General features: G+C 40.5%; 1 protein-coding gene across 1 annotated transcript; it reads left to right on the top strand.

The window, feature by feature from the left end:
- The first annotated feature begins 837 nt into the window (after nt 1–837).
- On the top strand, nt 838–16,772 carry apobb.1 (apolipoprotein Bb, tandem duplicate 1). The gene is made up of 29 exons (XM_069657267.1): nt 838–892; nt 1,291–1,323; nt 1,453–1,565; nt 1,655–1,800; nt 1,971–2,118; nt 2,256–2,408; nt 2,769–2,893; nt 3,003–3,088; nt 3,181–3,625; nt 3,746–3,860; nt 4,193–4,339; nt 4,427–4,638; nt 4,776–4,971; nt 5,066–5,245; nt 5,345–5,548; nt 5,660–5,827; nt 5,940–6,145; nt 6,450–6,632; nt 6,746–6,876; nt 6,985–7,195; nt 7,285–7,457; nt 7,801–7,961; nt 8,051–8,160; nt 8,252–8,625; nt 8,965–14,994; nt 15,089–15,200; nt 15,339–15,362; nt 15,492–15,678; nt 15,777–16,772. The coding sequence occupies exons 1-29, from the start codon at nt 838–840 to the stop codon at nt 16,770–16,772; spliced, it is 11,424 nt and encodes a 3,807-aa protein (XP_069513368.1).
- The last annotated feature ends 7,912 nt before the right edge of the window (nt 16,773–24,684 follow it).

Below are 24,684 nucleotides of genomic sequence, written 5' to 3'. Positions count from 1 at the left end.
TGATAAGTTTATCATCTCTTCATCTAGAGCTGGGACTTTGTGTTTGGAGCACGCTTCGATCACTCACTGTTAACTAATGAATGTCTATCACCTGACCTGATTCACACTGGTGCTGTTAGCTTGTAAAATTCCCTGATTGACTTAGCATGTTTAACAGCAGAAGTTAAGCCTGATCACGGAGCTTTAAATCATTGGTACCTACATTAATCCATATAAAGTCTCTGTGACATGTGAGATATTGTACCAAGATTTAAGGAAAGACAATGTCCCCTTAGTCCAACCCTTTTTTAATATGAAACTTTACAACTGTCAATCAAATTAAATGTAATATTTTTAAATTATTGAATGGCTTATTCAACTGACTGCAAGCGTTTCTTCAACGTACAACACCAAGAAACAGGCCTAAATATGACGACTACTTCATGGATATGTGCATCATATCAGAAGCAGAGGAGCATTATAAAACCCCAATTACATGATAAGAGTCCCTTTTAATATGCTTTAAATGACCAAGACATCTCAGCCAGAGCCATAAGTGCATGACATTAAAATAAAATGCACATTTGACACAGTTTAAAAAGGCTTTCTATTGATTTGACAGAATTAATCAGTTTTGTAAGCTTGTGCTTTGTGACATGACTATCCTGTTAAACCTTTTGCCTTTGTCCCTCCACACAGGAGGGTGGAGTGGACTTTGAGCGTTCAAAGCACTGTCTGTGCCTCCCAGTCCTCCGACAGAGCCCGGCTGAGGGTATAAAAGCCAAGAGCTGGAGCTAGGAAATCAGTCTCGTCTGAGTACTCGCCAACTTTAAGGGAGAGAGCTTCAACGAACCCATCATGGGGGACTCTAAGCTCTGCCTGTTGCTGCTCCTCAGCACATCTGCCTTGGCTTGTGAGTAGTTCGTCGAAAACATTTCTTTGAACATTTCACCTAGTTGGAAAGTTTTTTTTTTATTTGGCATATAATCGCTTCTAGTTTTGCTGCAGATTATTTAGTTAAATATTTTCTAACCTGTATTCTATTTTTTTTTTTACACACATTTACCCAAGCATATCAAGTATGACATAATTAATTAAAAAAAATAATATGTAGGAAAAAAAGGGAAATGTACTCCCCCATGTGTGGAGAAATGCTGCAATGATAACTATAACATAGGACGCATGGTTTAATGCAGTTACTCTAGATTTTTATGTTAATTTTAAGTCATGTGATTCTTTTCAGTTACATTACGAATTATATATTATAAATTATATAAGTTTTAAATTAATAATGTTTGATTTTTTTTGCAGTTGCCCAAGATGAAGATCAGCCAACTTGCCTGTGTAAGTCGCACAAGACTACTTGCTATGATCACATGTTGATTCAATAAATGTTTGTGTTTAAATCCAATCTATATAAATTATTTGACTGGGAATCAATGGATAGCTTTTAACATTGATTTTCTCGTCTAGTGGCCAAACGGTACAAGACCCTGCACAAGTATGAATACCGGTATGAAGCTGAATCTTTGAATGCCATCAATGGAGCCTCACAGCTCCAGAACGGACCCAAGGGCTCTTGCACGGTACAAGAAAGATCTTAAGTAATTAGAATTTTCTCTTCACATGTTTTTTAGAGGATGAGATAATAATGAAAATGTTCCTTCTCTCACAGGTTGTAATTGAAGTACCTCAGACCTGTAGTTACATCGTCCGCACCACTGGCTGTAGCCTGAGCGAGGTGGTCGACATGGACGCAGATGGCAACCCTGTGCTCGGCCCTGCTGCCGGCTCTGATGCCTTTGCTGCTGAAATGGAGAGGTACGTTACATGTACAGGTTTTCAAAGGAAACACATGTGCCTTTGGGAGTTAATGGTGAAAGTCTTACTTTTTCTTTAAATACCCTTCTTTGAAACTTTTGTCACCTATCTAAGAGTTTTGAAGATTTTGCACAGATCATTTAATTTAAACTTCATGCATTGTCTTTTAGATATCCTCTGAAGGTTGTGGTTGAGGGTGTGTACAATCTGAAACTGTACCCTGAAGAAGGTGAGACAACAACCATCCTGAACATCAAGAGGGGTATCATCTCTGCCCTGGCTGTGCCTCTGGTGGAAGAAGATAAGAACAAGTTCATGGTACATCATTTACTAATAACTTACACTTACACTTATAATCCTGCATATTTTAGCCATGCGGCTAGTCATTGTTTAAAAAAAACTGTCTGTAGGATGTTCTAAAAATACCGATATATTTCTCCAATCATTCACTTCAGCCCACAATCCATGGCAATTGCAAGACCCGTTCCTCCGTCAACACCAGAGAGGACATTGCAACTGACATCAGCTTCACCAGGGATCTGTCCAAATGTGACAAATTTGTCCCACTCAGATCTAACACCAGCCCCCTGGCACTCTTGTCTGGCATGGTAAGTTATCCAAACCTTGTTGTGCATGGGAGCCACATGAACCTTTAAGGCAAATCTTTAAGGAGTCTTGGATAGATACCAATTAAAAGTTTCCCTGGAACACAGGAAGAAAGGTTATAGTTGTGAAAGAGTTGTTTTTATAATGTGAGTAGTAGAAGTGTAATAGCAACAACGTTAAAAAGACAGGAGGTGCCACCACCTATAGAAACTAAGACTTTATGGAATGAAACTCGAAGTAAAGTCACTTTACTGCACCCAAGAGTGATAAGTTATATCTTGGGAGTGCAATGCACACTCTGCAATTCTTTTGTTTTAACTTCATCCACTACAATACATTCATTAAATATTTTCCTGTTTCAGAACTACCCTCTCTCCAAGCTGGTCAGAAGCACACAGGCCTGCAACTACAAGTTCGACAATGAGAAGGCACACATGACCTCTGGCTCCTGTACTGAGAACCACATCCTCATTCCCTTCTCCCACAAGTAAGTCCAACCTGTAAAAGACATGATGATTGTTCCATTGTGTAACTTTGTGTTCTAAGATGTATTGTTCAAGAGATCTTCCATTCCTAAATGTGTTGTGTTCCTACAGAGGAGAATATGGTGTTACCAATGTTGGAAAGCAATCGCTGACTCTGGTTGAGGTCACCCCTTACAATGAAAGAGTTTTTGAAACTAGTAAGTCCTTTGTTCAAATTGTATTGGTTTGATATGTGGATGAGCTGTCACTGGGAGTAATATTAACTCATTGCAACCATGTTGTATCACAGGTACCATTGTCAAGGGTCTGCACATGGAGACTGTTGAGGCTAAGAGTGTTATCCAGGATAAGGATGCAGGACTGGCCCTCCTGAGAGAGCTGGCCGCTCTGCCTGAGACCGAAGGTGACAGGAGGGCCCACCTCTTCCACAAGCTTGTCAAAATGGTTCGTGGAATGAAGGCAGAGACCCTGGGTCCCGCCATTCCTGAAGCACTGGCTGTGTCCAAAGTCCTGAGCTACCAGGTCCTGGCCCAGTGTGGAACCCCTGAGTGCAGCAGTGCCATCATGCAGATCCTCAGGACTTTTGACAGCTCTTCAGTCGAGGTTGATGCCGGCGTTTTTGCTTTGGGACTTGTGTCCAATCCTTCTGCCCTCCTGATCAATGACATGCTCGAGATGGCCAAATTCAAGCCCAGCAAGCCCATCATGTATGCCCTGAGCAATGTTGTCAAGAGGTGAGTAAAGTCAACCACCCTTTATTCCAGGTCAAACTAATATTATGACTATTTCAGCCAATGTCCTTTTTGTACAATAAGATGCATAGGCTTTAAATTGTCATTTTGTGTCTGTAACAGATTCTACAAAGCTGAGGGAAAACTGATCCCTGAGATTTACTCTGTTGCTGAATTCATGGCCGCTCAGTTGGGCGACTGCTCTGGTGACAAGGACACTACTTTCATGACATTGAGGGTAGGTATCTAATTAAATTATTTTAAGGATCATTATGAAGAAACCGGCACTTGTGTAAAATGTTTGTCAATAAAAGAAGTTTGCCCATCACTATAGCAAACTGGCTTTGGCTCCAACATACAATAATTCAGTAATTGAAATCAATCATGTATCGCTGTTTAATCCAACTTTAAAATTAAAAATAGATTTATTTGAATTTGCTATAAAGAAACTGAAGTGTTAACTTAAACAAAAGTCCAATATAGTATTTTACAAGGCATGGAAAGCATGAAATACATTTGAAAGTCTTGATTTACATCTCTCATTGAGGAATGATTATGTTTTGATTTTAGGTTATTGGAAACATGGCTGCAGCTGTAGGACCTGCCAGTCCTGCACTCAGAGCCGCTGTGATCCAGTGTGTGAACCAACCTGCAGCTTCCCTGTCTGTGCAGCAGGCTGCCATCCAAGCGTACAGGCTGACTCCCGTCCCTGAAGAGGCACGTTGAATTGTGTTAAGGCTTCAAGAGATTGCATGAATAATTATTTTTCTCTATACTAATTTAATTTATCTTATTTGGTCACAGGGCAGAGAGGTTCTCATGCAGGTGCTTTTGGACGGTGCCAGCCCCCTGCAAAAGCGTGTTGCTGCATATCTGGTTCTTATGAAGGACCCCCAGCCCGCTGAATTAGCCCAGCTGGCTCAAGCCTTGCCCAATGAGCAGGACAAACAAGCCAAGAGCTTTGTGATCTCCCATGTCACCAACATTTTGTCCTCAACTGAGCCAGAGACCCAAGAGTAAGTGAAAAGCAGTTGCAGGATTATGTTTATAGTTTTGAAATTTGTTGTTGCAACTTTTATTCTAAACAATGAGTAGGTGTCCCTATTTGCTCACCATCATTGGGTTTGCTGCAACATTTATTTCTTCCCCACAGACTGAGACAGAAGATTCTTGATGCCCTGCAAGGTAATGAGATTGGGCCCACTATGGACCCCACCAAGTTCTCTCGCAACTACAAGGTCGGATCTGTGGAGGGCAACATGATCTTTGAGGGTACCAGCTACCTGCCAAAGGAGGCCATGCTTGAAATGACTCTGAAGGCCTTCGGCTATGACATTGACATGATGGAGGTAAACAACTTAAGCGATTAAAATTCCAATTGTGCTTTGAGGTGATTTTGCAGTGAGCTTAGTTGTGACTGTCAAAAATGTTTCTCCTTAATAGATTGGAATGGAGGGCAAAGGATTTGAGCCAACTGTTGAAGCGCTGTTTGGAGAGAATGGTTTCTTCCCCGACACTGCCCTGAAGACAATGTACTTTGTCTCTGACAACATGCCACTCAGAGTCAACGAGCTCCTGGGGAACATGATGCCTGCTCTTAAGAAGGACAGGATGAAGAGACAGGTACACATATCAATCTTTTTTGTGCACAAAAAAGTATTCATGATGACCACTGTTCCCATAAGGGAAAAACGTATAATAACAGTACATATCTATGTTTAGGCCACCCAGACCCTGATGAGAGACATTGGACGCAACTTAAACAAACTTGTGAGGGACCTCAAGTCAGCTCAGTCTCCTGAGGCAATGGTTTATCTGAGACTTCTGGGTAATGAGCTGGGATACCTGCAGACAAGCGAAATGGAGGAGATGGCCTATGCTGCAGCCATGATGATTGACAGCATGCTTAAGATGTTCCCAGCTGATGTGAGGAAGTTTTTTGTAACGTTTTAAAGAGAAACAGAATATGAAACAATGCTTTAATTTAGAAAGTCATTGTTCAGGATTTAAAAGTTTTTTGTGTATATCTATTTGCAGCTAATGAAGGCACTGCTGACCAAGGCTGACAACACAATCTTTGCCCACTACGTCTTCATGGACAATGAATTCTTCCTGCCTACCGCCACTGGTGTGCCTCTGAGGATTGCTCTGTCTGGTACCGTCACCCCTGGCATCAAGGGTGGACTTAAGATTGCTCCTGACATGGTAAGCATTAAATAAAATTAATTCCAAAAATAGGTTTTACAGACAACAGACGATATGGTTTTCTGTAACACAGAATCAACATAACTCACCTACGTCTACTGTTTTTCCCCAGAGCGAGCTTACCTTCATGCCTTCTGCAGGCATTGAGTTTGTAACTCAGGTTGGCTCCCACATCCCTGAGTATGTCAACTCTGGATTAGAGATGCACACCAGCATATTCCATGAGAGTGGGCTTAATGCAAAGATCTCCATGGGACGTGCCAATTTCAAGCTGACCATTCCCGCTCCAACGAGTCCTACAAAGCTCATCAAAATGACGTAAGTGTTAGTAAAAATTGAAGATATTGTGCAATTTTTTCAAACATCAATGAAGGACATGGGGACCACCATCACTGGTAATGGCGAAAGAAGCATTGAGTAGCTAGTTTGCACATCTGGTTATCACGCAATTAATAACCTACTTTACCTAAGGGATTAAAGGAAAGTGCTTGATAGCTGCTGTTTGTAGCTTAAGTGCAATGTATTTTAATTATTGTAACTAAAGCTTCATATCAATTGATGTCTACACTGAAATGATGCCAATGTTCCATTAACATTTTTTTTTTTTGCATTTAAAATATAGAAACACCCTGGTGGCAGTTACTGGATCAGAGGTGAAGACCATACCCCCTGTGGTGATGGACAAGGTTGATGTTCGTGAATGCACTCCCTTCTTTGCTGGAATGAAATACTGCACTGCTCTGCAGTACACTGATGCTTTCTCTCAAGAGACAACCCCCTACTTCCCCTTCACTGGAGACAGCCAGTAAGCAAAACTTTCTGTAATTGTTAATGTTATTTTGTAATAAATGAATGAATATTTATTATAATAATATAACTATTATTATGACTTATAATTAATTATATTTATCTAAATAGAATTGCCGTGGAACTCCACCCCACTGGTGAAGTCACTGAGTACACAGCTACTATAGCTTACGAGCTCCTCAGAGAGGGAGAAGAGGGCCGGCAGAAGGTTGACACTGTGGCATTTGTTCTGAGGGCTGAAGGTAATGTATAATATTAAAATGTACATGTAATTTATTACTAACTGAAATCTGAAAAAGTTCTTAATACTGAAGTTATGTTATTTCAATCTATTCGTTGATCAATAACAGGTGCAGAGCCCACTGAAGCCAGAGCAATGATGAAATATAACAGAAGGAAGAATGTCGTCACTGCTGACATTCAGATCCCAGACTACGATGTGGAGGTTGGAATCAGGCTGGGTGTTGTTGATGCAAACACCAAGGGCAAAGGAACTCACTCCATCTCTCTTGACTTGATAAACAAGAACATCCCTCAACTTTCCCTTGTTGGCCGTGCCAGGTAAGAAATCAACCACAAATCCAGTATTCAACATATAATTAATGTCACCATGATAATTGTAGTAAACTAACTCACTGTATATTTTCCAGTCTGGTGGCCATGAAGGAAGGTATGCTGCAAGTCCAAGTTAAGTTCCCCTTAGCCAATGCTGATGCCACTGTCACAGCTAACCTGAAGCGTGATGAAGAATTGGAATTGCAGCTCACTAGTGAAATCAACGCCTGGGGTGCCAAATCTGAGCAGAAAATTGCAGCAAAATATGGTAATTTTCTTAATTTCCTTCCTGGTAGTTATCCTGCATTTCAGAATTGTTCATTTTACAATAGATTTCATTGATCTTAGACATGTACATACAAGTTCTGGTCATAAGATGATAAAAATTTGATGGTAAAAAGTTGGGACCAAAAATATGTGAAAAAATATTTTAGAATGTCTGCTTACCATTTTGATTAACAAGCAGTCATCAAAGTTAAAAAATATTTCTGTTACAAATCCGGCATTTTGCCTTATACTTGATTAGCGTAAGTTTACATACTTATCACCTTAACAAGACGGGGATCAGAGTATTACTTCATTTTCCATTTCATTGTTCTATGTTGTTGAAGATGGCACCAAGATTGAGGCTGAGGTCAAGTCTGATGTGAACACTGACACAACTACCCTGCCATATGGGTATAAGGTTAATGAGTATGGCAACCTGCTTCTTGACATGCCAGTGGGGCAAACTGACATGAAGGTCCGTCACATCTTCACCAAGTTTGTGGAGGTATGAATCCTTGACTGAACAATTATTCATATTTTATATGGTAAGAAATGTAAAGCATGCATAAAACTATGATTGTTTTTTTTTCATAGGCAGCAAACAACTACATGGAAAAGTATGGTGCTGATATTCCTTACATTCAGAACTTCAGAGTACCTGATATGCCTGAGATTTCCCTTCCAGAAAAACTGTTCCTGAATACGTAAGTATGAAGAAATCAATGATAAATGCATAAATGATTTGGAAAAAAATTAGATAATTTACACATTTTATGGTTTTGTTTTTATAAACAGTGAGGCAAAGGCTGTCTACTACTTCAACAATGAGCGCTTCACCATTTCTATCCCTCTTCCTCTTGGAGGAAAGTCGACAGAAGAGCTTAACTTCCCACCAGCTTTGACCACACCCACTGTCTCTCTACCCCAGTTTGGACTGGAGATCGTCTCCATGGAAATTCCCATCCCAGAGCTTGTTGTTCCTGAGAGTCTTACTCTGTATGTTCCTCTTTTTGGCAAAGCTGAGGTTTCAGCTCTGATGAAGAGCAACCTCTACGACATGGAGGCCTCAATGGCTGCAGGCAAAGATGTTGTGGAGACACCAAGCTACTCCGCCAAGTTTGATGTGAAAGGAACCTCCCCACTTGACATCCTCTCTGTAAAGATTGAAGGTAAGTCATAGTGGATGTCATTGAGTAATTTGTTATTAAGTCAAAGTTGAAATTATGGGTTGTTTACTCTTGGTAGAACTTTTAGAAAATGTTCAGATTCAGTTCAATTTCAATTTCAATTTCAGTTACATGTTTCAACTTCCACTGAGGCTATAAATAGTACCTAATTTCAGCTACAACTTTACAGTTTTCTTTGATAAAACTAGACTAAACTAGTTTATTGTGTATATTACTGTGAGATACTTTATACCAGCAAATTAATCTAAGATAATTGGTTGGACAACAATCACACAAAGCAATTACTAGGTAACAACCCTCTTCTCTTCGCTTTTATTTTAGGCTCTGGAATGTTGTCCCCTGCCGAATCCTTCAAGGCCCAGTTGAAAAGCTCTTTAGCCCATAAATTCATTGAGGCTAGTATTAATATTGTTGAGGAAGCCACAATCACAGACAAAATTAATTTGAGATCAAGCAGCAAGATTGAAGCCACAAGCCCATTTGGTCTCAATGTTGCACTAGAGCACACTGGTATGGCTGGAATCAACACTGAAGAAATATCGGCTGATAGCAAGATTGAAGGAATGTTGACGGCTGGACCCATATCTGGCAAGACCATTTCAACCCAGTCATTCACCATCTTCCCATTCAGGCCAGAAGCAAAGGTTGATTCCACTGTTAAGTTTGACTCCACAATTATCAAGGCCCAGAACATAATTGCAGCAACCTTTGCCAATGGTGAATTGTCAGTTGTGTCTAACACCAATGCCTTTGAAGACCTTTTGACCCATGTTGCTGAGCTTTCTTTCAAAGACACCAAGCTGTCACTGAAATCTGATGCAAATGCACTTGCTCTTGGCATGAAGATCCGCAACCAGGCTGAGGCCTCTGCTGGTGCAGGCGAAGTCGTCTTTAGAGTGGAGACAAATGCAGACCACACTGAAAACCGTGTTTACTCTCTGCTTACTGCTTCTATGAATGTCAATGGTCTGGCTGTGAACAGTGATGCCACCATGAAGCTACTTGAGAATGAGGCTACTCACAAGGCTACTCTGACAATGAACAAGGATGGTTTGGCCACAAGTGGAACCACCACCCTCCAGAGCCCTCTTGCCCTGGAAAACAACTTTAATGCTGCACTTGATGCTTCAAAGGCTTCTCTATCCATTACCAACAAGGCTGCAATGCGTGACATTAAGGTTGATAATGCCAACACTCTGAGCATTACTCTCTCTAGCCTTGACTTCAACTCAAAGGCTGAAGCAACTGCAAGTGAGTATGCCACTTACACACATGATATCACCATTGACCTGAAACCCTACACTGCTTCTGCAAATGTTAACAACAACCTCAGACTTCTGGCGGCCAACATCATCAATGAGGCTCAGCTACAGGCAGAGCTTTACAAGATTGATCTGACTGGAAGCCTGAAGGCCATCTATGGTGAGGAAGAGATCAAGCACACCTATCAGGTAAATTATGCTGATATGGCTGCAAACGCAAAGTGCAGCACTACTGGAAAACTCTTTGGAACTCACATGAGCCACAACACTGAGCTTGAAGTTATTGGTCTTGCAGCCAGGATCACCAACGATGCCCGCTTCAACTCACAGCCAATGCGCATTGACCACACCATCCGTCTCAGTATTGTGCCTTTTGATATCAACCTTGATGCCATCTTTAATGCTGATGGAGAAATGACCATGTATGGAAAGCACAGTGCCCAGCTCTATGGCAAGTTCCTCCTTAGAGCACAACCTCTGGCTTTAGCTAGCGCTCATGAATGCAGAGCATCAGTCACACAGCAGCTAGATACAGGTTTTTCCCTTGAGACATCATTTGACAACAAGATGGATAATGTTCTGTCACTCCAAGAGCAGAAGACAAGTTTTAGAATGAAGTCAAAAGTGAACGAGCATGCCTTTAATCAGGACATGAGTATTTACAACACTGCTGAGAGAACTGGAATTGAGGCTTCTGGCACCATCCTTACAAACATCCTCAACACCGAATCCACTGAGAACCAGGAATACACCCTCTCTGGCTTCCTCAAGTATGACAAGAACACAGACTGTCATGTAATTCAGTTCCCTCTTCTTGAAACTCTACCTGCCTTGTTGGAAAGCAGCAAAGACCTTGTCGTGTATGTTGCAGAGGCACTGCAAGGTTTCCTCACTAATGACGACATTAGGGCTAAACTTGAGGCTCTTCCACAATATATAGACGACTTTGTTACTCAAGTGAACATTGAAGACAAGCTTATTCAGCTGAAGCAGTATTTGAGTGATTTTTCCCAAGACTATGTCATCTCCATGGAGGATGTAGAAGCCTCTTTGACGAATCTAAAGGTTACAGTTGGGACACTGCTCTCTGATCTCAGTCTGTACATGCAGCACTTTGCTGGTATTATTAAGGAGATAATTGTCACTGGCACCCTTCGCGAAACCCTCGTTCAGAAGATCCAGGAAAATCTGAATGCCCTTAACGAGGAATATGACATCAAGGCCATAGTTGTGTCTGTGATTGATACAATGAAGGAGATGATCCAGCAGATTGACCTGGAAAAACTGAAGGGCAGCAGCATTGCATTCCTGAATGATATCGATGCCAAGTATGAAATCAAGGAAAAACTGCAGACAATCATGACTTACATGAAAGAAGCAATTGAGGCCTTTGACATGCAAGTACTTCTTGCTGAGCTAAAGTCTTTGATTTCCTCTATAAACTTTAAAACTTACATTGATAAACTAGTGAGTCGGATTCCCACAAAGATTTTCGAAGATATAACAAATGCTCTGACAGAAACAATTCAGGGCCTTGACGTTGTAGGTAAGATCAACACATTTTATGCCAAGATGAGAGAGCTGATTGTTAAGTTTGAAGCCGACAAGAAGGTTCAAGCTGTCCTGGAAAAGGTTGTGGAGCTCATCAAGCAGTTCAAAATTGAGGAAACCATCAAGACTGTAACAAAAATGGTGAGAGAAGTAGACATTCCTGACACATTCATTCGAGTCTCCCAGGATGCTATCAACTACTTGAAAACAGCTGAAGTTAAGGATATTATCCAACAATTGAATGCACTTATTGAAAATGTTGTGCAGTGGCTGAAGTCATTGGAATACAATCAGTTTGTGGATTTGACCAATCAATTTATTCGTTATTCCACAAATTTTGTAAATGAGCTGATCAGGACTCTTGAAATCCCCCAGAAACTTGAGGCAACTAAAGAGTTTGTCAACCTTGCCTTATCCTCTGTTAAAGGCTTAATGGAAGGTTTGAGAGATATTAGAGTTGCAGAAATTACAAAATCTATGAAGGATGTCTTTGACCAGGTTGTGATGGTTAATCTTCAGGGATTGGCTGATTTCGTAAAACAGGAAATTACAAATCTGGATATCAAAGATCAGATTACATATTATCTGGGCATTGTGAGCAAATCCTATACAATTGTCTTTAACATCATCACAGATGTGTTCACTGAAATGGTTGAGATGATAAAGACGGTGGCACCTGAGCAAAAAATCATCAGCGAGATTCAGCAAATCATTGATGTGCTCTTTACTGAATTTAAGAAGCTGGAGTTGAACACACCTTTCTTCCGCATTCCTTTCACTGATCTTGATGTGCCTTCAATGAAGTTCAGCATGGATAAACTTGAACAGTTTGAAATCCCAACACAGCTGGATATTCCTGAGTTCACCATCCTGGGCTCCTACACAGTAAAAGCCATCACAATTTCCATTGATGACATCAAGCAGAGAATCTTTGAACTTCTGGATTTCATTGTAAACTTTGAGATAAAAATGCCTGACGTGGATGCTTTCTTTGGAGAACTGACTATGAACTACCTTCCTTCCATGCCAGACATAACCTTCCCAGAAATCACTCTTCCTGAGATCTCTTTCCCTACCATCCCACAAGTTCCTGTAGAAAAACTTGTTGCATCTCTTCAGCTTCCTGAGCTCAAGCTACCAACCATTCCAAGTGAGATAACGGTTCCATGCTTTGGTAAACTCTATGCGGAGATCAAAATCAGCACTCCAATCTACGGCACTAAGACAAATGCTGAGTTCCAGAACTCCTCTGAGAGTGAAATGACACCTACATTCACTGGATTCTTTTCTTCCCAGGGCACATCTCCAAATATTGAAATCCTTAATTACAACCTTGATGCCACTGCTCGATTTGCATTGCCAAAAATGAGTCGTATTATTGGGGCAGTGACTTTAAAGATTTTCCATATTTGTCTTGGAGTTGATCATCAGGGATCTCTAACTCTCTATGGCCCATCAGCTCAGGCCCAAACCAAAACCACAATTAAGGTTACCACTTCACCTTACTCTGCTGAATTTATGACTACAGGATTCATTGCTGTGGAAGGAGGAGTGTCTGCCTCTCTCGATACAACTTACACTCATACAGTGAACCTACCAATCGTCAATTTCAGAGGTGAGGCCACCTTAAACCAGAAGGCAGTTGCTCGTCTAGATGGATACACCCTTACTCTAACCGTTGACAATTCCGGCAATGGCAAGTTAAATGCTGATGATAGCAACCACAAGAGCAATTTGCAGTTGTCAATCACTCCCAGCCTCACCACTATAACCTTCTCTGGAGACACAGACCACCCTGTCCTAAAGATGAAACAGCAAATTACAGCTGAGTGTGGCACCCTTTCCTACTTCAAGATTAATGTCCGCAATGAGGCAGAGGCACCATTTATTAAGAACAGTCTTTTTGTGACAACTGGACATGCCAACCTCTATGATATGAAGGTCGAGCTGAAAGCAAACCATGACGCAGAACTGTATGGTGCAGTCAGTGGAGTCCTGTCCAATGGAATCACCTTTGTAGTCCATCCTGTAGAGATTGTCTTTGAGTTCCAAAACAAAGGAAATGCCAAGGTCAACCTTTTTGACACTATTACTGCTAAGATTGATCTGCAAAATGATTACTCAGCCCTCATTAAACCTGAGAATCAACAGATGAACACAGTAGCTCTAGCTCGTCTTAATCAGTACAAAATGTTCTACAACTTTACTGTTGACAATAATGAAAATGAAGCTGGCATCTTTGTAGCCATGGATGGTGAGGCAAATCTTGACTTCCTGACATCCCCCATCAGCATACCTGAAATTGATCTGCCTTTTGTTGACTTCCGTACTCCAGCTATCAGTGATCTGAACTTGTATGAGCAGACTGGATTGAAGAACATTTTGACCACTACCGAGCAGACTGTAGATGTTGATGCCAGGGTCATTTACAAGAAGAGTCAAGCTGTCCCACTTGTTAATATCATGGATCTTGTCCAGATCCCCTCCGAGGGTAACCTGATCACAGAGCTGTCCTTCAAGTCTGCCATCATTAATTTGAATGTCAATGCTGGACTCTTTGCTGAGGATGATCTTGTGTTCCGCCTGGGAGCTACCACAGCCTCTGTGTTTGAGGGTCTAAAAGCCAAGCTTGATGGCACCACCAGTCTCACCACTAAGAGAGGAATCAAGCTGGCCAATTCCCTGTCCCTTGAAAATCCGCACATTGAGGGCACTCATGACAGCACAATCAGCCTGAGCACTGAGACACTTGAAACTGCCCTCTCTGTGACTACAGTTGCAAAGATTGCCCTGCCCATACTCAACCTGGAAGCAAACCAAAATCTTGTTGCTGACACCAAAACTAAACTTAATGCTGTCTCCACCTTGAGGATTAAGAGCAATTTCGACATCCCTGTGATCAAGGCTGTTGGAAAGGCAGAGGCAGACCACAATTTGAAGCTGGAGGGAACCTTTGCGTTTGTTGCCATGGAGTCAACAACAAAGGCAAATATGGACGGTACTATGCTTGAAGACTATCTAGTTTTAGGAGTCCTGGATAATGAGGCTAATGTTTATCTCAATGCTGATGGCCTACGATCCACCTTCAAGGTTATTGCTGATGCCAAGCTTAACCAAGGCACCACCAAAGTCATTGGCATGGATGTAGATGAGAATCTTGCAGTTGAAGCCTCTCTTAGCCGTGTGTATGCAGTGTTGAAGTATACTGGCAATAACGAAGCAAACGTGTTCAATTTCAACACCAATGGAAAGCATATTGCCCAGGCTACAATTGATCTTGCACCAACCTCTTCATTGACTGCTGATATCGAGATTAATTTGTCTCAGCCAACCAGCCTTGGTGACTTCACCATCATTGAGAAAACTGTTGCTGAAGTAACAGCTGAAAAGCAAAAGCTTTCTGCAAATGCCAAGTTTGTCAGTCCACTGTACACCACAGACCTGGCAGCGGAAGTAGAGGGCAATGCTCCTGTATTCAAAGTCACCCTTAAGTCCTCTGCCACCTCCGTCATTGTGCTCTTGGAATATGACATGGATGGTGAGTTCATAAAATTCCCTAAACATATTTATCTGTTTTATTATGTTAGATGTGTTAAGCACTTAATCTTATAAAAAATGTTTTCTTTCACTAGCTTCTACCACTGCAAACTATGAGAATGAAGCTCTGAACTTGATCAGCAAGCTTGTCTTGACACATGCTGACCTGACCCTGGACGTCAACCATGTTATTTCCCAAGCCTTGAGGTAAAATTCTGTTTACTGTTTTACATTTTTACTTATGGTATTCAGGGTTTAAGATAACATAAGATTAGATAGAATTTTATTAATCCCGATGGAAATTATAGAATTTAAAGTAAATAATTAATTTTCTTCGTATTTCAGGAGAAAACGCCAGGCTGATGACAGGTAAATACTAAACCAGAGTATTTTTTTTTCATTTTGACTATATATATCAGATTTCTTCTCATGAAATATCAGCTTAATAATTTACACTGATCTTTTCTGTTTTTTATGAATATTTTCATTCCTTTTCAGTTCCTCTCGCCACACCCTGAATGTGGACATCACCAGTCCTACTTTCACTGATGTGAACGTTCGTTATGCTGCTCAAAGAGATGGTATCAGTGCCTCAGTTTCTATCCCATCTACTGGCTTCCTGGGCCTTCAGCTCACTGGCAGAGTCCCATCTCCGATTAGTGCAAGAGTCTATGGTCGTTATCCTGTGAGTATTATCAACATTTACTTTTTGATATGATGGAAAACCAATTACCATTATCCAAGTTTAACTAAAATAATATTTTATTTTCTTCTGTTCAACAGTCTGCACCAGAGGTTGATGTTGACATCCTGGTCTTCAAATCATCTCCAAAGGATGCTGATACGATGAACCTGCAGATTGCCTACAACATGGAGGCACCCAAACTTATGCTCTCTGAACTCAAGACGAGACTGCCTTCCATCATCTCTACATTCACAATGTTTGCTGACAAATACCAGATCACAAGTAAAGCTGAGGAGTTAAAGAACTCTATTGTTAACCGCATCAGTGAGGCCTATGATGCTGCAGTCAACTATGACGTTCAATTGAGCCAGCTGTCAATTTTCTTCAGGAACATCATTGTCCAGTATCAAATTACCATCCAGACCGTCCTGGATGCAGTCATCAAGGTACTGCGGGAGACCCAGTTCAAACTGCCTGGGTCTGATGAGATGACCACTCTCCCTGAGGTCCTTAAGAAGCTTACCAGCAGCATTGCTGCTATGCTAGAAGGGACCCTCCAGACTATCTATGAGAACGTAGAGGTTTACTATAACTCCTTTGTTGAGATGATCAGTAATGTGAAATTGCGCATGCCAGTTGGTGATGCAATTACTGGAGGCCAGATCTTCGATCAGGTTAAAACAACTTGCAAGACAATCTTTGATGAACTGCTGGACTTTGTGAAAAATATGGAAAGTCTTGACACAATGCTAGCAAAGATAGGCGAGACCCTGAAGGCTGTTGTTGAGAAATCTCAGGAGTTTGTTGACTCTATCAAGTCTGACTATTTAGATGCAGTGTTCATCAACATTAATGCTCTCTATCTTAACCTTGTCACAGTCCTAAAGACTGTTGTTGATCAGATCTCTGCCCTTAATATGGAGCAAATCAACAATTCATTTGAGAACATAATGGACATGTTCATTTATGTAGTAGACCAGGTCAATAACACTGTTTATGGTTTCCTGCAGCAGGCTTCAGAGGAGGCTCAAGCCTACATGAAAGTTAGTGAAGGCAGGCTGGAGATTGAACTTCCATTTCCCTTCCAACAGTAAGAAATCCTCACAGACTGAGGCCTAAGTCCATATGAAACACTACCATCTGTTCAAAACACATGCTTGGAAGGAGTTTCAACAATTAGCTCTATAACCATATTTATAACAATGAGTTTAACAGCAACCACTGTTGTTCCATTTTAATCTAGATGGTTTATTGTGTGCAAACATTGAAAATGTAAAGTTCTACTGAAAGTCACCTTCATGTAAAGAATGGAAAGCATAAATAAAATGCATAAACCAATATATATTCTTTGTCTGTTTTTCCTGCTTTGTGATGCATTTTGGAATTCACATGCAAACTACATAAATGAGAGCAACTCAAAAAAAGAATCTAACTACACAAGAAAGGGGCATCATTTATGAAAGATGTTTAATTACACAATTTACACGTGCACTAACAACATAATACAATAATTGTCACAAAACCAGAGCAGATGAAAGAACACTGCCAACAGCAACATCTGAGCCTTGTAGATTGCATGTTACTCAAAGGGGGGGAAAAAAATCTATCTTGCATTGGCAACTACCAAGACAACTTCAAGGAACTAGCGTCAACAAATATGAACTAGTCACACTTTGCATCGCCACTTGTTGCCTCACAAATACTAGAACTAACAAATCAGCCGCCTGTAAAAGTAGTAATCCCCTAAAGAAAGCTGCTATACCCATGATATTGCAGGTAATGTCACAATATAGCATAATATTTCCTATAATGTCCTTTAAGTCAAGGAGTTGTAACAATTGTAACCCAAAGAGAAAGAGAGAAATTACAGGTAGTGCAAAAGTGCAATTCAATCAAGTTTACTTTATTGGCGTGATGGTCTTGTGAATAATATAGTCAAGAGCAAGAGATAATACAGTTCACTAATAAGATCAGGAAAAATATAGGTAAGTATATAATGAGACCAAGAAAATGGTAGCAAACAGCTCTTTACCTAGCTTTTAAGTACATTTTCCTTATTTAATTGAGTGCTTTCCATTGAGTGAGGAAACACATTCACATCTCGGCCCAACCTGTCCAACACTGACAGTGACACAGATTGGATTCGGTTTTCCAAGTTTAGTCACTAAACCTGTACTTGATTAGGATCTGCATTCTATCTCTGACAGTAGAGAAATAATCTTTAAATTCCTAATGTTGGACCAGAGACATTTCTTAATTGGTAATTGGCTTACCTTCATTTGTGTTTTGGAACAGTGTTGGGGCGAGACTGTTCAAAGTGCATCTAGGAGGAGGTAGTCAGCACAAATGCATATGGGGGACTTTTTTGGGGGGCTCAGCTTTCAGGTTTTGAGGGCTGAGATGGCAGCAGGGAAATTAGTTGTTTAGTCTGAGTATCAATAGAAGAATAGATTTGCTGCGGTGGTCTTTGACGCATCATGGTGGAAAGACTACACCTATAAGAAAGTCAATTCAGGGGATCTCCAAAGTTTAAATTTATCCACTGCAGAGCATGTATTTCTGTACAAAATTCCATAGAAACTCACCTTATACTTTTTGAGACATTTCAGCTTGGACCAAAGTGCTGACTGATAATATTGCCATCCATTGCTTGCAAGCAGTATGAGCAAAAGTTTTGCGGTGCAACAGCTGATTTAACAGACCATCCTTTACATACATAAATTAAAGTTGTTTTTTTCTCAGATGTTTTTATCAGTAAGGGCAAAGAGGCAACAGTAGATCCCTGTTTGACACCTGTTGGATAGTTTGTTAATTGTGGATGTTCCTTCCTTACGCTCTGCAGTGAAAGAGAGAACAATATACAGTATGTCATGTGGGATACCAAACTCTCCTTCACCTGTTCACTAACTTACTTTTACTTTCTGCTTGAGAAATTACTTGAGAATCAGAAAGATCAACCCATTTGATGCCGTGCAAAATCTGGCAATGAGTAGAGGTGAAGCTAGGCTTTTAGTTTTTTGTTTTGCCTTGATTGATAGGACAGCTGAAGAGAGACAGGAAATGTGTGGAGTAGGGAGTGGGGGGTGACATGCACCAAATGATCAGCAGATGCGGAGTTGAACCTCCCATCAGAGCATCGAGGACGGTAGCCTCTGTATATGGGGCGCCTGCCCTACAAAATGAGCTAAACCAGCGCCCCAGAAGCTGGGGTTTTTGTACTGAGGCTGATGAGATGAGTTGCAGGTGTGTGATACCACCAGTTGTCTGATTGCAGCAGCCATGGCCTCCAGGCACACACACACCCACACACCCACACACACAAAGTACTGTTTCAGCACTATCCACTGTCCTCTCTCTACAGCAAAGAGAGATTACTGATCCTTGTTTTCATTGCCATCTGGTGGTGTGAACTGTGTATTGTTTGTTGTCAAGTGACATTAAATATGACTTCATGCCTAGAAATGACGCAGTGTGACACAATATGCCAACTAAGAATAAACGTTGACAGGTTTCACAATTACCAGGTTAGAAAGAAACAATGACTTTTCTTTAAGAGGTCAAATCAGATAATTGGGCCCTGCCTGTTAGTGAGATGTGTAGGCTTATTGCTTGAATACACAGATGTTAGTAAAAACTTTTCAATTTAAAAATATTATCTTAATATTGTATAAGTATGGTGCGCTGGTTTGGCTCAGTTGGTGGAGTGGGCGCCCCATGTGCAGAGGCTGCAGTCCTTGATGCACTGATCACAGGGTCCACTCATTTTGTGCAGGTCACCCCCCACTCTCTCCGTCCGACATTTCCTGTCTCTCTTCAGCTTACCTCTCAAATAAAGGCATCAAAGCCCCCAAAAAAGCTTTTAAAAGAATATATATATTATGTGAGCAAGTATTAATTAAATATTGTATTAGTGTAATATTACAGATTGATGACATTGATATTGGGGGTACTATACTGTAGATGAAGCCCCTGAATGACTACGTCTTTCTATGTAAGATTCAATATTCATGACTAAAAATGCAACAATCTGTCAAGGTTCAAGGTATAAGCCAAAAAGGTCGAGGACCCAGATGCAGACAAATAATATTTAATAACAAAAAACATAAAACAAGGCAAAAACAAAAGCTTACTGATCATAATCCAGGGAAAGAAAAGTCCAACCAAAATACAGCCACAAGGAAAATCCAAACTGGGAACACTAGGAACAAGGTTTCAGGACGAAGGACGACAACCAACCAGCACAGGGACAAGGGAAGACAAAAGGCCCTTCTCATTTCTCAGTTTGTAACTCCGAGTCCTTTCCTCGACTCCTCTCCTTAGTCTTAGTCCCTCCCACCAGAGATGCGAGCAGAGGAGGCGAGGAAGAGACACGAGGAGAAAAGGAGTCGAGGCAACAGACATTTAACAACATGAGACATCAACTGACTATCAACTAAATTTAGTATGTTATGGAAAAGTCCCACAGATTTTTTTCTGTTGGAGGTGGAAATACAAAATTTACTGTGGAAACTATAAATACATGTGGCTACACAAAATACAATTTTTGATTTTGAATATTTATCATGCCTTAATTGGTTGATAAAGTTATGTTTTTGTAAAAAAAGGAAAAAATTCTCAAAAACAAGTTCAACAATCATTTGTCATTCTAAATATCCAACTTCCACTGAATCAATGCATATATTATTGGAATTTCTGAGTTTCTGGAATTTCTAAGTTCTACATCCAATGATACCAATCATTTGATTTAACTCCTTGTAGTTTTTGAGATACAGCCATTTCTGTAACTATTTTTAGTTGATAGACACAAGGGTAGTCCGTTTTTTTGTTTTACAAAAAACCCACTGGAAATACATGTTCCTCTGATGACATGTTCAAAAACTCTCATGCACTTCAAGACCAGATAGACTCAAGTAAGAATTAATCCTAAAAAATATTTTCCAATTAACTTTTAGGAAGAAATGAAGAGAAATGTAACTTCAAAACCAGGCGTTTCCAACAGGGCCTCCATTCACTTCAATGTATTTCAAGGATACATGCTAATGGCTAATGGGCCCATAGGAATGAATGTAGTCTGATTAGCCTAAGCCCTTCGAGGTGCCTCAACCACTAGCAAACACATTTACACACAAACATACATATACAAAAACACATGCACACATACACACGCACACACACATTCAGGGGGAGAGAACAAAGGCCATAACCAGACTTTTTTTTTTAGTTATCTTGTTTGTTGCTCAGTTGGTCACTGCCAGTCCAACTATTATTATACTTTAGAAGTAAAATCTAAACTATTTTTTGTACAGATTTTAGAGGATTGTAGAGTAGTGTGTGTGTGTGTGTGTGTGTGTGTGTGTGTGTGTGTGTGTGTACGGCGCGCGCGTTTCCGTGTGCAAGTGTATGTGTGTGTATAAGTGACATGGATATTTAGTTTAGATGAATTTGAGATTAAAACAGTCATGTTGTTCATAGAGTAAACCCCATAGGACAACATAGAAACACCATAGAATACTAGAGAAAAGGTCCCTAATTTCTGCAAAATATGACTCCTGGACAAAGAAAAAGCAGTGGATTATCAAAATTCTTTTGGAATATAAATTGTTAAAGTCTAGACTATGCGTGTATGAAGAATTATGAAGATGTGATATTCCTAACCTGTTGGTTTAGATGGTTTTTTGTGAAAAATCTAAATACCTGCTTCCCCTTGTGACTAACAACTAAAAATAGTCGTTTAAGAAAAACTGGTGCTGTGGCCTCATACTTTGACTGATTTGAAAAATTTCAATGGATTTGTTCTTAGCTCAGCTGGTACTTTGAGTGCTGTCATAAAAGTCCACTGTGGACATTAAGGGGTTAAAAAAAAGACACATTTTTATAAAATTCTTGAAGTGCACATCCCTACAACTTATGAATACAAAAGCAACACTTACATTTGTGTAGTCCTGCTCCCGCCGTGGTTTTATATATTCCAGCTGGGTTTCAAGCCTCTATTTACGTCATGGGTGCTGAAAAGACTTCCGCAAAGGATACACCGGTGTATCCTTGCTCATAGCTCCTCCGGCAAGCCTCCTCAATCCTCGATCCTCTCTCCTCGAGATGCATTTTATGAATTGAGACATCCTTCAACATGGCGCGCTGAGATCAATTTCAAGGTAACAGGACAGGAGCGAGGAGACGAGGAGGCACAAAACAGAAAAATGAGAAAGGCCTAAAGACTAAATACACTCGGGAGGTGAGACTAATCAGACACAGGTGAGAATCAAGGGAACAGGTGAAAACAATAAGGGCACATAATCAAACAGGCGGGAAAACACACAAAGACAGGAAGTTAAACCAGACAAGATATACATAGGGCGAAAACTACAAAAAAAAACAGGAAACACTCAAACGAAACTCAAGACTGTGACAGTAAAAAAAACAGGAAATTATGTCTAAACAATTAAATACATAACTAACTTAATCATGACAAGAACACAAACTAAACACAAAAACAAACAATGACAACCCATGATACAATCAAAGGAAAAGTTTGGGGTAAATTACGAAGTTATTAAGTTATTAGTGATGATTTACAGAATTTAGGTGTGGTTGGATCAGCTTAAACTTACATTGCACATTTTGATTGAATGGTGCTTGATTTTGATTGGTGTACAGTCGTACATGGCAGCAGTTTGTAAGTAAGTGTGACCCACCGACTTCAAAGCAGTAAGAAAGTTGCAGGCAAAACAGAAATAAATCACTCTCTTATTAGTCCAGTAGGAAGATAGGGTCCCCATGCACCCCGTGGATATATTTTTCGAACTTCAAATAGACAAATGACCCCATTCTGTGTAATTGTGTCATCATCTCTGTTATCATCAATGTCATCATCTGTAATCTCTGTGCATTGTATATGTTCTTAATGTATTTAATGTATTTGCTATTGTTGCTTCTGTTCTCTCTTTTATGTAAAGTGCCTTTGAGAACCTTTTAAAGCGCTATATAAATAAAATGTATTATTATTATTATTATTATTATCACTGTCATCATCTCTGTTATCATCACTGTCTTCATCTCTGTTATCATCTCTGTCATCATCTCTGTCATCATCTCTGTCATCATCTATGTCATTTCTGTCATCATCACTGTTGTCACCATCACTGTCATATTTTCTGTCATCATCTCTGTTATCATCACTGTCTTCATCTCTGTCATCATCTCTGTCATCATCTCTGTCATCATCACTGTCATTAATACTGTCATCATCCCTGCCATCATCATTGCCATCATCATTGCCATCATCTCTGTCATCATCTCTGTCATTTCTGTCATCATCCCTGTCGTCATCACTGTCATCATCACTGTCATCATCCCTGTCGTCATCTGTCATTTCTGTCATCATCCCTGTCATCATCAGTGTCATTATCACTGTCATCATCTCTGTCATCATTACTGTCATCATCTATGCCATCATCACTGCCGTCATCCCTGTCGTCATCACTGTCGTCATCCCTGTCGTCATCCCTGTCGTCATCCCTGTCGTTATCGCTGTCGTCATCCCTGTCGTCATCCCTGTCGTCATCGCTGTCGTCATCGCTGTCATCATCACTGTCATCACCACTGCCATCATCTGTAATTTCTGTCATCATCCCTGTCGTCATCACTGTCATCATCACTGTCGTCATCCCTGTCGTCATCCCTGTCGTCATCCCTGCCATCATCTCTGTCATCATCTGTCATTTCTGTTATCATCCCTGTCATCATCAGTGTCATTATCACTGTCGTCATCACTGTCATCATCACTGTCATCATCCCTGTCGTCATCTCTGTCGTCATCGCTGTCGTCATCTCTGTCATCATCACTGTCATCACCACTGCCATCATCTGTAATTTCTGTCATCATCCCTGTCGTCATCACTTTCATCATCACTGTCGTCATCCCTGTCGTCATCCCTGTCGTCATCCCTGTCGTCATCCCTGTCGTCATCCCTGCCATCATCTCTGTCATCATCTGTCATTTCTGTTATCATCCCTGTCATCATCAGTGTCATTATCACTGTCGTCATCACTGTCATCATCACTGTCATCATCCCTGTCGTCATCTCTGTCGTCATCGCTGTCGTCATCTCTGTCATCATCACTGTCATCACCACTGCCATCATCTGTAATTTCTGTCATCATCCCTGTCGTCATCACTTTCATCATCACTGTCGTCATCCCTGTCGTCATCCCTGTCGTCATCCCTGTCGTCATCCCTGTCGTCATCCCTGCCATCATCTCTGTCATCATCTGTCATTTCTGTTATCATCCCTGTCATCATCAGTGTCATTATCACTGTCGTCATCACTGTCATCATCCCTGTCGTCATCTCTGTCGTCATCTCTGTCATCATCACTGTCATCACCACTGCCATCATCTGTAATTTCTGTCATCATCTCTGTCATCATCACTGTCATCATCCCTGCCATCATCATTGCCATAATCTCTGTCATCATCCCTGTCGTCATCACTGTCATCATCACTGTCATCATCCCTGTCGTCATCCCTGTCGTCATCCCTGCCATCATCACTGCCATCATCACTGCCATCATCTCTGTCATCATCTGTCATTTCTGTTATCATCCCTGTCATCATCAGTGTCATTATCACTGTCATCATCCCTGCCATCATCATTGCCATCATCACTGTCATCTAGGGCTGCAACTAACAACTATTTTGATAATAGATTAATCTGTCGATTATTTCTACGATTAATCTATTATTAATCGGATAAAAAGAAAAAAAAATTGTATTAGCATTATACTTAAAACAAAAAAAATATTATGTCTTGTTTTCTTGTACAGTACAATGTTAATATATCAATTATGTGACTCACTTAATATCACCTTGATTTACTTAATAATTTAATATGAAAAAGGAAAGTACAGACAAGGCCACCACAATAAAACAGTACATTGGGGGGATGCAACCATGAACTAAGTTTAACAGGGGAATGTAACTAACCAAAATATATTTAATCTGATATTG

This window comes from Semicossyphus pulcher, unplaced genomic scaffold (assembly GCF_022749685.1).
Source record: "Semicossyphus pulcher isolate SPU_LCO1_2020_fin unplaced genomic scaffold, fSemPul1.0.p SCAF_11, whole genome shotgun sequence".
NCBI lineage: Eukaryota > Metazoa > Chordata > Actinopteri > Labriformes > Labridae > Semicossyphus > Semicossyphus pulcher.
The sequence above is the reverse complement of the archived record's forward strand: the minus strand, read 5'-3'. Positions and strand labels throughout refer to the sequence as shown.

What these genes read in the sequence shown, in the direction of transcription:
- apobb.1 (XM_069657267.1), top strand. Translation starts at nt 838, where the DNA reads ATGGGGGACTCTAAGCTCTGCCTGTTGCTGCTCCTCAGCACATCTGCC. An exon ending in ATTTGTTCTGAGGGCTGAAG is followed by an intron (nt 6,877 to 6,984) that starts GTAATGTATAAT and finishes GATCAATAACAG; the next exon opens with GTGCAGAGCCCACTGAAGCC. An exon ending in TCCCTTGTTGGCCGTGCCAG is followed by an intron (nt 7,196 to 7,284) that starts GTAAGAAATCAA and finishes TATATTTTCCAG; the next exon opens with TCTGGTGGCCATGAAGGAAG.